This window comes from Dendropsophus ebraccatus, chromosome 8 (assembly GCF_027789765.1).
Source record: "Dendropsophus ebraccatus isolate aDenEbr1 chromosome 8, aDenEbr1.pat, whole genome shotgun sequence".
NCBI lineage: Eukaryota > Metazoa > Chordata > Amphibia > Anura > Hylidae > Dendropsophus > Dendropsophus ebraccatus.
This window is the reverse complement of record NC_091461.1, coordinates 78,914,505-78,927,360: the sequence shown is the minus strand read 5'-3', so window position 1 is coordinate 78,927,360 and position 12,856 is coordinate 78,914,505. Positions and strand designations below refer to the sequence as shown.

At 39.8% G+C, this 12,856-nt stretch overlaps 1 protein-coding gene across 1 annotated transcript; it reads right to left on the bottom strand.

The window, feature by feature from the left end:
• Positions 1-835: 835 nt before the first annotated feature.
• Positions 836-12,264, bottom strand: LOC138799472 (uncharacterized). Its single transcript, XM_069980701.1, has 7 exons — positions 12,147-12,264; positions 9,587-9,625; positions 5,026-5,084; positions 3,677-3,788; positions 3,471-3,586; positions 2,605-2,719; positions 836-1,551 (listed from the first exon to the last, which is right to left on the bottom strand). Exons 1-7 carry the CDS (start codon positions 12,208-12,210, stop codon positions 1,376-1,378), a joined length of 681 nt encoding a protein of 226 aa, XP_069836802.1. The 5' UTR covers positions 12,211-12,264; the 3' UTR covers positions 836-1,375.
• Between the last annotated feature and the right edge of the window lie 592 nt (positions 12,265-12,856).

Below are 12,856 nucleotides of genomic sequence, written 5' to 3'. Positions count from 1 at the left end.
CCCTCCACAATCACCTCCCTCTTGTATAATACCCCCTGGGGTGGTTGTGTTATAGGGAGCACAATCTGAAAACACATTGGCTGCAAAAAATCTTAAACAATGACCTGCCAGATTATAGGACCCTCAGAATAGACCTCACCAGGCTCGGTCCACCACTACAGCAAAAGCAACAGTGGCTTTTCCACCAAAGCCCCAGTGACAATTGTATGAAAAATAACTTCTTTTAATTAATGCACATCAAAATAATGAGGACTAGAAAGGTAGAATGCGACTCCATCAGGTTGTGTAGTAAAACTAAAGTTCATAGATCTCCCAGCATTTTAACCTGTCAAAGAACCATCAAAACTGCACAGAGATTCACAGTCTTATGGAATTATCCCTACTATCACCAAATAAACCTTATGTCACAAGAACCACATAATCAATTATGGAGCAAGAGCAGCAAACCAATAAATTTACATCATGATCCTGAAAAACATCAGTAAATATGAGAAAAGGTTGTCTGTTTAAAAGTAATATACAGAATGATTCAAAAGGGATTAGAAACCACTGTATGTCATAGGAAAAGTTTGGGCCATCTAGAGACCATGTGAAGTGAGATTGAACAATGTTCAAGCCATTTATAAGCAATGACCTAGAAAGTCAACCAGGCTAACTAATATGGAACTACTGGTGCCACAGTATGACGTATCTTACAAAAAGTTTGCACTGTAAGCCATACAGATTACATGTTCTTCAGGAGCTGAGACCAGATGTCAAATCAAAACTTGCAGGGTCAATTGGAAAAGAATAAATTTGATGGCAGGCTGGTGTTCAGACAGGTAAAAACACAATGTATTGGAGATAATTTATTGCTATTAGATAAGTTTTTTTTTCTTGTTATTAATTTTATGAAATAGTTAACCATTTAATACCAAAGGTGATTGGCATTGTTCACAAGCTGGTGATGAGACTCAAGAAATCAACCCCAAAGTGCATTCACAGAGAACAGGGGGGGGGGTCACATAACAAATACAAATAGGCCAACATCAAATTCAAACAAGTCCACATATAAATAATATTTTTAGCAAATAACAATCTAAACACTAGCAGGACGATTTATCAAAGGGTGTAAAATATAGACTGGTGTAAACTACATACAGCAACCAATCACAGCTCAGCTTTCAGCTCTGGTAACATGAAAGCTGAGCAGTGATTGGCTGCTGTTTATACCAGTGTACAGTATATTTTACACTCTGGGCCTAGGTCTATATGTTAGTATAATTAGTAGCAAAACATTTATTTGATTAAACTTTGCTATATATATATATATATATATATATATATATATATATATATATATAAAATATTTCTTTTTGGTACTTTTCCCTTAATATTATCCACATACAAACATATTCAGGTCTTTCTTGCGATTTTTTGTTATACCATTTTCATACAGCTCTTTTATAAACTCATCTATATATTTATCTTCTTTCCCCAAGCTGAGGACTTCTTGGCACTTTTTATTCTTGAAATAAGCGGAGGAGGTTCCGCTTATGGCGATATCGGATGCTGAAATTGAAGAACAATAGTTGATATACAGTATCATTGAACTAGATAATCAATGCATCACATCTGATGTGTTATAACATTTAAGGGTTCCGAAAGAAAGGGCTGATCCTATGACTGTCAACCTGCCAAAGCCATATACACTGCTCAAAAAATAAGGTTACATTTCAAACAATACAATGTCTACACTGACTGTGAATCAATGTCTTCTGCTTATGTGCAAATGGCACAGACAAAAGGTAGAAATGATGGGCAATAAGACAACTCCTATAAAGGAGTGGTTCTGCACGTGGTGACGACAGGCCATTCCTCTGTTTTCATCCTTTTTGCTTGTGTTGGTCACTTTTGCATTTTGTCATTGCTCTCACCCCTATATTTAGCAAGAGGCAGTGTCTACAACCCACAGAAGGTGCTCAGGTAGTGCAGCTCATCCAGTAAGGTGCATCAATGCGAGCCGTGGCGAGAGATTAGCTGTGTCTGTCAGCGTAGTGTCCAGAGCATGGAGCAGATACCAGGAAACAGGCCAGTACACCAGGAGACATGGGGAAGGAGCAGGACCGCTACATTCTCCTTTGTGCAAGGAGGAACAGGAGGAGCACTGCCAGAGCCCTGCAAAATGACCCCCAGCAGACACCCAATATCCATGTGTCTGCTCAAACTGTCATAAACAAACTCCATGAGGGTGGTATGAGGCTCCAACGTCCACAAGTAAGCATTGGAAAAACAGAAGTTGGTCCATCTAGTCTGCCCTTTTAGTAATTCATCTTATTATCTTTGGGCCTTGGAGTTAAAAAACTACTAACCCCACCATGGGAGTGGTGTGGGGGGGATCTGTAAGGTACGGTACCAGTAAACATGCCTAGGGTCAACAATGCATGGACACCTGCTGTTCTCTAAGATGGAATAGAACCCTATAATTATCTCAGTTAAGTTAAGTAGAAGCATCTGGATGCTATTATATATTTTATTATACATAAAATATATCTATGAAAGGTTGTAATACCCCTGCTACAACATAATAATAATAAAGGGACACAGTATAATTTCTATAGTTACCTATACATTCAGCCAGTCTGTTTCCACCAGGATACTGAGATGTCCAAGTAAACCCTGTTTGATGTCCACATGTTTCATACAACCTACTTTTTCTTAAAAATGAAAAATCATAGCCCTAAGAACAAAGGCAAGAAGTATTTATCAAAATTTGTAGATATAACCATATAGTGCTATATAAAAGGTAGCATATCTATGTGTCTATTTTCCTTGAAATTTAAAAAATCTTTTGTTTGACTAGATTCATACTAGTCTCCAGTATTACATTTGTCCTGCAGCCTAAAAGGTACCTCTCATTTGGATTGCACATCATAATACCCCCTTTAAACCCCCAGCAGGTTTGTAGTCCACTCCTAAAGTGAGCAGTCTGTGCCGTAAGCCCCATAGACTTGCATTGTAATACACTCAGACCAGGTTTACACTATGTAAAAACAATGGACGTATTTTGTTACAATGGCCATAGTTGTGCAAACTACGGCCGTTATTTTTAGGTAGTGTGAACCCGACCTGAGTGTATTACAATGCAAGTCTATGGGCTTTGGCAGTAAGGTACACCGCTCGCTTTAGAAGTAGACTACAGACCTGCTGGGAATTTGAAAGGGAATTATGCAGCACGATCCGCATGACAGGTAATTTTTTGATGTTCGATTAAATGTGGAATGCAAATAGTCATATTAAAAAGCAAAGGCAAAGCTATGGAATACAGACCAATTAGGCACTCTTTTGTTTTTTGGGGGGTTATGGATAGTCTACAGGAGTATTTTTTCCATATGCAATGTTCATCTTAGACAGATCCTAGCCTTAGCTATTGATTGCTGACATTTATATAAGATGTGTAACATTGTGTAACATGTAAAAATAATGCATACCTGATCACACATGGGTTTGCAGTAGTAAACGCTATCAAAATAGGCACAGACCAAACCACCATTTGTGGGCACCAGCGGCATCGTGCAGTTGGTTGACATTACAGTTTTGTAGTGAACTTTAGACCAAGAAAGTAAAAAATACTTTTAGTCATCAACTCCATATACAGAAAAATAGCTTTTTATGCAATGTATATGCAAGTACGTACCTTTCAATTGATATCCCTGAAGACTGTTCAGGGCCTGCTGTGTCCACCATATGAGTGAGCTAATTTGTGACAGAGTCAGGTTGGTGAGATCTTTATCAAGATCAATGAATTGCTGAAAGTATTAAAAAAGTAATCCTTACTATATAAGAATAAGAATAATATATAAGTATAAGAATTTAAAAAGTAGTCCTCACTATATAATTAAAGCTAGATTGTATGTCATCCATCAGAATTCGTTTTTTATTGACTTACATTATTTTAAAAAAGAAAAAAAAGGTTCGAAGCGGATCAGTTTTATTTTTTTTATTGTACACAAAAACAGGGGTTGACCATGTTTTTTTGTACAATAAAATAAAACGTAAAAAAATGTATACACTGAAATGGATGCAAAACTGCAGTGTAAATCTAGCCAAACACAATAGATTCCTATAAAAAGACCAAATGAGGTACTTTGTAGAATCAGTAAGGCATATACTGTATTCAGAAGCAATAGCTTTCTGCCAGAGAGAACTTTAACAGAACCAAAGACATTGGGCAACTCTTATCTAACCTAACACTAATCAGAAGCACATGTAATTAAATAGTTAAATGCAGCATTGTGTTTCAGAGGGTCAGGAGCTATTGGCTCCTGGTACTGTCAATTGCAAGAGGGCACGACCCCCTAGTGATATCACTCATGTGCGTGCACGGCAGGAAGAGAGTGGAAGGAGCCGAAGGGGGGCACCACTGCTACCTGCCGCGGGTGAGTAAGGCTTTTTTGTACATCAGTTTTTAAGTTCAGGAAATAGTCTAATTTGGAAAGCAGTCAGGCTGAAGTCTATGGATCTGACTACCTAGCTGTACCTAGTGGTCAGTGGCATCCAAAGAGTAGATGACTGGAACAAACCTCCAATGCTAAGATAATAAAAAAGGAATTACTAAAAGGCCAGACTAGCTGGACCAGGTGTTTTTTTTTCTGCTGACAGTCTTCTATGTCTCTATGTTTCCAAGTGGTGGCATCTCTAGCAATAAGACATGTATTTTTGAATGGATAAATACCCATTTTGACACAAACCATTGATCAAAATGGATAAATACCCCTTTTGACACAAACCATTGATCAAAACCATCCTCATTTTTAATGAACCGTGTCTACACCAACATCTATGTATATGTAACTTTTTAGAAATCAGAGGATAACAGATTTGGTTTTAAAACATTATTATATAACATAAAACGGTATGCCTCTATGTATACCAGATGCTGAGTTGGATATCCATACAAACTGGAGGCTTTACAGAGGCATAATACAGCCATAATGCACAAGCTATGAAAGTAATCAATCTAAAGAAAAGTAATGTCACTTATACCTTTAATTTCTTTTGCAAAGATTTGTAAGACAAATCTTTGGTATTGTCTTTGGCTACGTCTGAAAAAAAAGAGAAAAGAAGACTTAGGCTGGGTTTACACTGCGTTCATGCTGTCTGTTTAACGGATCAGTTTATTGTAAAAAAAAGGATGAAAAAACTAATGTATTTGCGTGCATCTTTTTTGATTCGTTCTTCCATAATAAAAAAAAAGGTTCAAAACAGATGTACGCAAATACATCCGTTTTTTTTCTAATAAATGGATGTGTTAAACGGACAGCAAAAACACAGCGTGAACCCAGCCTTACATGTATATTATAAACAGATTTACACAGTATAATGTTTTTTTATTCATGTTTTTAGCTAAAGTAAGAATTAGCTGCAAAAAAGGAGGAGACACATACTTTTTAATATATAAATAAATAAGCCCATATATTGTTCCTCATTTTAAGATTAAGCCTGGGTTTGCATCACATTTTAACACTATACGTAGCATTCACATCAAGAAAGTTCCTAAAATTTATGTTAAAAGAGAAGTCAAGGGTCAGACATTTTTTTCAAAAGAGTCGGGGAGGAGGTGGCTGAACATAACAACATGCAACTCCCTCCCCTGCGCCAATGCAGGAGTCTGCTTTCCCCATTCCCCCCAGCCACTGACTGGCTGAGCGGGGCTGACATGTCAAGACCTGCCTCAGATCGCTTTGAAACAAGCTAGGGAAGCATAACTGTATTACGGGCGTATGTTCGCGATTCGTATGCATCCGGCCGCATGTCTATTTTTCCCACGCCCGTAGTTTCAGCCACACATGTACGGCGGCGTAAGAAATGCGGCTGGACTCATACGTGTGTGAACATAGCCTAAATATGTGAATGCCCACCATTAAGGCATGAAAATAAAGATATAACATAATCTGCTGTGGATTTGATGTTGCATATTTATGTATTTCAGCAGCATCAAATCCGCAATAGATTAGATATGTACATGCCCTTAAAGGGAATCTGTGAGTGGCAGGACCTTTAGTCCAGTGTAAACTTTTATAATCCTCCTTTTCATTACCAGCGGAAGTGTCACCTCCTGCCCCGCCCTTTCCTGCTCTGAGTGGCATACATAAGGATAGTTGATCCTTACCTAATGGGAGGTAATAGTACAAGGTTTGGGATATTGTTGCCTAGGCAACGATTACCAATTTTCCCATAGGGATAAAACGTAGCTTTTATTTCAATGCTTTTAATAATAGGACAGTATAGTGCTTGTGATATTTATATACAGTGCTAATTATAAAAATACTCGTGTCTCCCCGTGCCTTTACTAGACCTAACTAGTTTCACCAGTACCACTGGCTTTGATAAAGCCAGTGGTACTGGTGAAACTAGTTAGGTCTAGTAAAGGCACGGTATTTTAACATAGCCAGTGTTTGAGGATCTGACAGACAAATCCAATATGTGATATCAGCTTCGTAGTAGCGATTACCTAATAGAGTGTAGACAAATTAGAGTGACTAAGGCACACACCGTGGCCACGGGATTTATCCCGCAGGTCCCCATACGGTAGTGCACGCCACTCAAAATATCGAGCAGAACAGCACATTCCGGGTCATCAGGCAAGCTCCCTGCTGCCAAACCCCGAAGTGCATGTCTGCCTAATTGAGTAAACGACATTGAGTAAAAGTACATTACAGTAAACGAGCATTCCTCTTTTGTTGCCAGACTGGCCGGCGGTCTGAACAACAATGTATCCACACTGAAGTCTCATGAACTTTTCCAACATTGTTACATTGTCAAACCCATAAGTGCTATTATACATATTTGCAGTAGAGTGTAACCAAGGCAATTGAAAGAGTAGTGAACCTACCCCTAACTGTCTTTCCCACTGTACTATACATGTACTGGGTACACACCGATCTGCATATATATAGCACAATACCTGCACTACACCAAATTTATGCTGTTACTGCGGTATCCCAAACACAACTATTTTTATAATTAGCACTGTATATAAATACCACGAGCACTATACTGTCCTATTATTAAAAGCATTGAAATAAAAGCTACGTTTTATCCCTATGGGAAAATTGGTAATCATTGCCTAGGCAACAATATCCCAAACTGAGTGACATACATGGCGGTGCTGCGACTGTCACTGTGAAACTTCAGCTGGTAATGAAAAGAATAAATGTAAATGGAGTGCTTATGGTGCAATTACAGCCACTTACTCACAGGAGGCGTCTTCTCTTCTTCTCTTCATGAATTGCAACTGACTTTTTTGCATCATAAAGACTTCTCCAGCAATGAATCCTCTCTGCAGGATCTACCGTACAAACATTTTAGACTCCTTGCTCCAACATCATCCACATCTATATACAAACTCCCCAAAAGTATTGCTTCACTCAGTAACGTTGCGCCCACTGTGCCCCCATGCATGTAGTTAGGCCCAGTTTGTGCCTCCACATAGTAGTCCCCCCCCCCTTTTTAACATCATCATAAAGTATAGGCCTCTTTGTAACATCCCTGTACAAAGGGTCCTTCTTTGTAACATCCCTTTATAAAAAAAAAAAGTCCCCCACCCACTTTGTAAGATCTTTATATATAATAGCCCTCCTTTTGTAACATCCCAAAATAGAATAGTCCCCTTCTTTGTAATATGCCCATATAAAATAGTCCCCCTCTTTGTAATATGCCCATATAGACTAGCCCCCCCCCCCCTTCCCCGTTTGTAAGCTTGAGGGATGCCCATATAGAATAGTTCCCCCCATTTGTAAGATGCTCATATAGAATAGTACCCTACACTTTGCAATATGCCCATTTAGAATAGTTTTTTTTCTTTTTAATATTCTCATATATAATATCCCCCCCACACACTTATGCCCATATAGAATAGTCCTCCCCCTTTGTAATATGCCCATATAGAATAGCCCACCTCTTTGTTATTGGTCCATATAGAATAGCCCCCCTCTTTGTTATATGCCCATATAGAATAGTCCCCTCTTTGTTATATGCCCATATAGAATAATCCCCCCTTTGTTATGTCCAAATAGTATAGCCCCCCGTTTTATATGCCCATATAGAATAGCCCCCTTATTGTTATATGCCCATATAGAATAGTCCCCCCATTGTTATATGTCCATATAGAATAGCCCCCTTTGTAATATGCCCATAAAGAATAGTCCCCCCTTTGTTATATGCTCATATAAAATACCCCCCTTATTGTTATATGCCCATATAGAATAGTCCTCCCCATTGTTATATGCCCATATAAAATAGCCCCCTTTGTAATATGCCCATATAGAATAGTCCCCCCTTTGTTATATGCCCATATAGAATAGCCCCCCGTTTTTTATATGCCCATATAGAATAGTCCCCCCATTGTTATATGCCCATATAGAATAGCCCCCTTTGTAATATGCTCATATAGAATAGTCCCCCCTTTGTTATATGCCCATATAGAATAGCCCCCTTTGTAATATGCCCATATAGAATAGTCCCCTTTGTTATATGCCCATATAGAATAGCCCCCCGTTTTTATATGCCCATATAGAATAGCCCTCCCTTTCTTATATGCCCATATAGAATAGCCCCCCCTTTCTTATATGCCCATATAGAATAGCCCCCTTTTGTTATATGCCCATATAGAATAGTCCCCCCTTTGTTATATGCCCATATAGAATAGCCCCCCATTTTTATATGCCTATATAGAATAGCCCCCCCCTTTCTTATATGCTTATATAGCATAGCCCCCCCGTTGTTATATGCCCATATAGAATAGCCCTCCATTGTTATATGCCCATAAAGAATAGCCACCCCCATCCATTGTAACACCCTTGTAATACCCTTTTATACAATGTGCAGCCACAGCTGTGCAGCACCAGTGTGAAAAAAAAGATAACATATTCACCTGTCACATCGATCCCCGCAGCAGCGTCTCCTTTCTTTTCCTACTCGGCGGCGTCTTCTGCTCTGCCATCCTAGATCCTCTGCTGCGCATCCCGGAAGTGATGTCAGAACTGCCCCTTAGTGTTGGCAGAGCAGCCGTGTGAATAGCTGTTCACGACGACTGCAGAGGGCTGCTGGTGCAAGTTTGCAGCGGAACCAGCAGCCCACGGATTGGCAATCTTTGCGGACCAGCAGGCATTAGCCCGGTCCACCAGATTACCAATCCGGGCCTGCCGCTCAAACTAGAAAGCCGCCTGGGGGGCTGGGAACTGGAACAGGAGACCCCTGAACTGGAGCCGGGGAGTTAAGTGCATGTTATGTACAGCCACCTCCTCCCCGACTCTTTTGAAAAAAATGTCCGACCCCGAACTTCTCCTTTAATGTCTCCATATGGTTCCATTTTCATATCTAATCAAAGAGTGTCCTTATGGCCTTCATCTGGCTTGTATGTCACCAAAAACAGTATAAAATAGCATAGTAAGCTGGACTTCAATAGAATACTGTACAAAATATATAAATAAATGAACTACAGAAGAGATGAGATAAAATTGAAACACTGAATTGAAAATACAGTAAAACAAAAAAAAAAAACATTATAGGCAGAGCTATAAGTTATTAATCTTTGTAAGTTTACCTGGAGTTTGTGTGTTAGACACCTCCGGGAGCTCATTTTCTAAAAGAGAAACATAAATAACTTACCAAACCATGCAGAGCACAAAGGGCTTGTCTATAAAAACTTCAATTTTTTACAGCAAGAAAAATCCTGCGTTGACCTGTCACCGACTACCAACACTGTTGTTCTCATGGTGCCTGGTCCTCGCTGCTCAGCACATCCTGGTCTCATCTTGACACAAGGGAGTGTCTGCTTAGCCAATCACTGGCTTCAGTGTTGACCCATCTCAGCCTGTGATTGGCTCAGTGGGCACTTACCAAGAGAAGCAAGTGCTACTGAGCAGGGATGGGGCATCAACTCAACAGCAAAATTGGGAATCAGCTGTAGGTAATGAGAGGTTTATTTACTATTTATGCCAGCCTAACCACTGTAAAAAAAATAAATAGTAATAAAATGTATCAAGCTATTATAGCACATATTGCACACACTCCACTTCCCACCTCCTTTCTCCCACTTCTTCATACTATTACTCCTCTAGGCTGAAAAAACTGTTGTGCTGGTTCTTTTCAGTCACTGCTGTCTGCTGTGTGACATCTGGTGGGGAACATAGCTGTAGGATCAATGACCAGAGAGACCAGTGTACATACTCTCCACTATAGGTTCTGAAGACACCTAGCACACTTGCTGCACAAATTTGTGCAACTAAAAACAAGTTCCATACTTCTACATAGAGATGTTCCTCAGCTTGGGCATAGAAGTATACAGATAAATGGGATAATAGACCTACAGAGGAGACTTTGTAGGTTTGTAGGCTAGTTAAAGGGGTACACCAGAGCTCGGGGAAAAAAGGTAATACATTGCTTTAGTTAAATTACTTTGTAATATAATTTCATTAAAATAAATGTCAGGTTGTCAGGATGGTAAAACAGGGACAGTACGAGACAGTGGTCCCTAAAGCTTGACCCCACCAATGTCCCTGCCTTCTTGCCACGGACGGCCCTAAACGGCTGCGGACAACCACGGAGTCGGTCCCTACACTGAGTAAGTGCTACACAAAACAGAGAGGGACAAACACAATAGATCACAGTCAGCTAGCCAAGTCAAACCAAACGGGAAATGCAGTACCAAAATCAGGAAGAGAGCAGATAGTGAGAGGTCAAGCAGGAGGTCAGGAAACAGGCAGAACAATAGCAAGGGAACAAGAACAGGAAACGCTGGGAAAGGAGAAGGAAAGCTGGCACTAGTTTACACTAATAGCCAGCAATTAGTGCTGGCAACATCTACACTTTATACTAGATCAGGAGCCCGGACCAGCTCACTACTGGTGCGGCCTCCTGAATCCAGCCACACAGCAGCTAAAACACTGCAGGACAATTGGCAGAGCGATCTGCCCCTCAGCCTGAGTGTGATGCAGTTCAGCTGCACAGACTGGGCAGCTGCGAGCAGTGACACAGAGCTGCAGCGTCCCTGGTTTCCGTCGAGTCTCCGTGAGATCACTTGACTCCGGCAGGAGAGGCCCAGCATTGTCCGCCGGAGCAGAGCCCGAGGAGGACGCCGCTGGAGCCATGGCAGGTGAGTTACTGACAATAGTTTTGTTTATCTTATTTATATAGATAATAACGTTAAAAAAAGACTAGAGTCCATCAAGTTTAACCTACAGAAACACTAATGTGCTGAAGGCAAAAACAGAGGCAGATGCCAATTCCCCCATCACAGGGAGAAAAATTCCTTCCTCATTCCAATGGCAGTCAGAATAATCCTTGGCTAAGCGTCCTATCACAGGAAATCTATTTCCCTTGAATGTATTTAATGAATCAGCCATAACAACATCATGTGAGTGTTCCATAGTCTCACTGCTCTTACAGTAAAGAATCCCCATCTGTGCTGGTGGTGAAATTTTAACAATGGGAGTGAATGGTTTGATTGTACAGTAACTACGCAAATACAGACATATACATTATTTAAATTAATATACTGTATAAACCACTACCAGCTTGTCCTAGGCTGAAAAGACAAGCCACTCATATACAATGGACACAATGTCAATCAAAATAATTATGGGTGTGCACACGTCCACACTACAGCTATCAGTACCATCACTTTAATTCATCCCGTTGTGGGTTAGAACTTGGTTTACAGGGCACTGTGCAATCTATGTGACCTATGTAGTGCGACACTGGGGGGATTGATGCAAATGTATGAATTGTTTACAGACTTCTGTGCTATTGATGTAATTACTATTGCTGCGTTATATACCTTACATTATTTATCCTGTGTGTTGGTCACTCCTGTGTGCATGGTCGCAGATTTTAAACTCCTGATTATGTATTTTTTATGTGATTAAATAATAATGATTATGGTTTTGATTGACATTTTGTCCATTGTATAGGAGTTGATTATTCAAATTAAGTTCACATCCATCTAACTAGTAACTGAACTGTCAAATCTTGTAAACAGAAGGAAACTATAAAAGTTGTATAATCAGAACACTCAACTCTTTTGTGATTGTAACACTAAATGTATTCCTTATTTAGATTTCACCATTATTATTTTTTCTGGTAATTTGCACTAACACACTTACCCAATCCATGGATAGCCAGTTTGTAATATGTAATAACAAAAAGTAAAATGATAGACTTCTGCATGGCTTCTCTCTAGGCAAAGTCCAGCCCGATATGTAGTGGGTCATAGAATGTGATGTTTACTGCTTATATTTAAGCTGATTGCCCAATTGCTGATATTGCAGAACAGTGACAGCTTCTGGAAAATGACAAAAAAATACTGATAAAAAGACAGGTAAAAACATCAAGTTACAAGGTCACAATGAGAATTTACAGGGGATACATCTGCTACTGAATTAATAATATTCTGATGAAGTAATTTATTGGGCTTATTACTTGCTTTAAATGCATAGCTGTTTATTTTTCAATTTTAGAAAACTAGATAAATATTAGCAGGGCAGTTTCTAGGTAAGTGATATGTGGAGGGGGGTGCGGGTGTTACTAGGGGGAAGCAGTGTGTGTATCATGGCATAGAGCAGTGTTATTCAACCCTTTTCTACGTGGGGCAAAAAAAAGTCATTCAGTGACTCACAGGTGACGTCTTCTTTGTTCCCTTTTCCTCCCCTTCTGGCCCAGACCACCATGATGATCTTTTGTGAACCTGACGGACAAACATTTTTAGGCTCCGCACTTTTATAATTTCCACTTTTTTGTGTCATGTGCAGTAAAGTGAGTAGGTATGTGGGTTGCCCCCTGTATGTAGCATCCCCTGCTGTGCCCCCATATAGTA

Coding starts and splice junctions, on each gene's coding strand:
- LOC138799472 (XM_069980701.1), bottom strand. CDS start 12,210: ATGCAGAAGTCTATCATTTTACTTTTTGTTATTACATATTACAAACTG. Junction 5,085..9,586: donor GTCTAACACACAAACTCCAG/GTAAACTTACAA, acceptor CTTTTTTTTCAG/ACGTAGCCAAAGACAATACC. Junction 3,789..5,025: donor CTTTGCAAAAGAAATTAAAG/GTATAAGTGACA, acceptor TAATACTTTCAG/CAATTCATTGATCTTGATAA.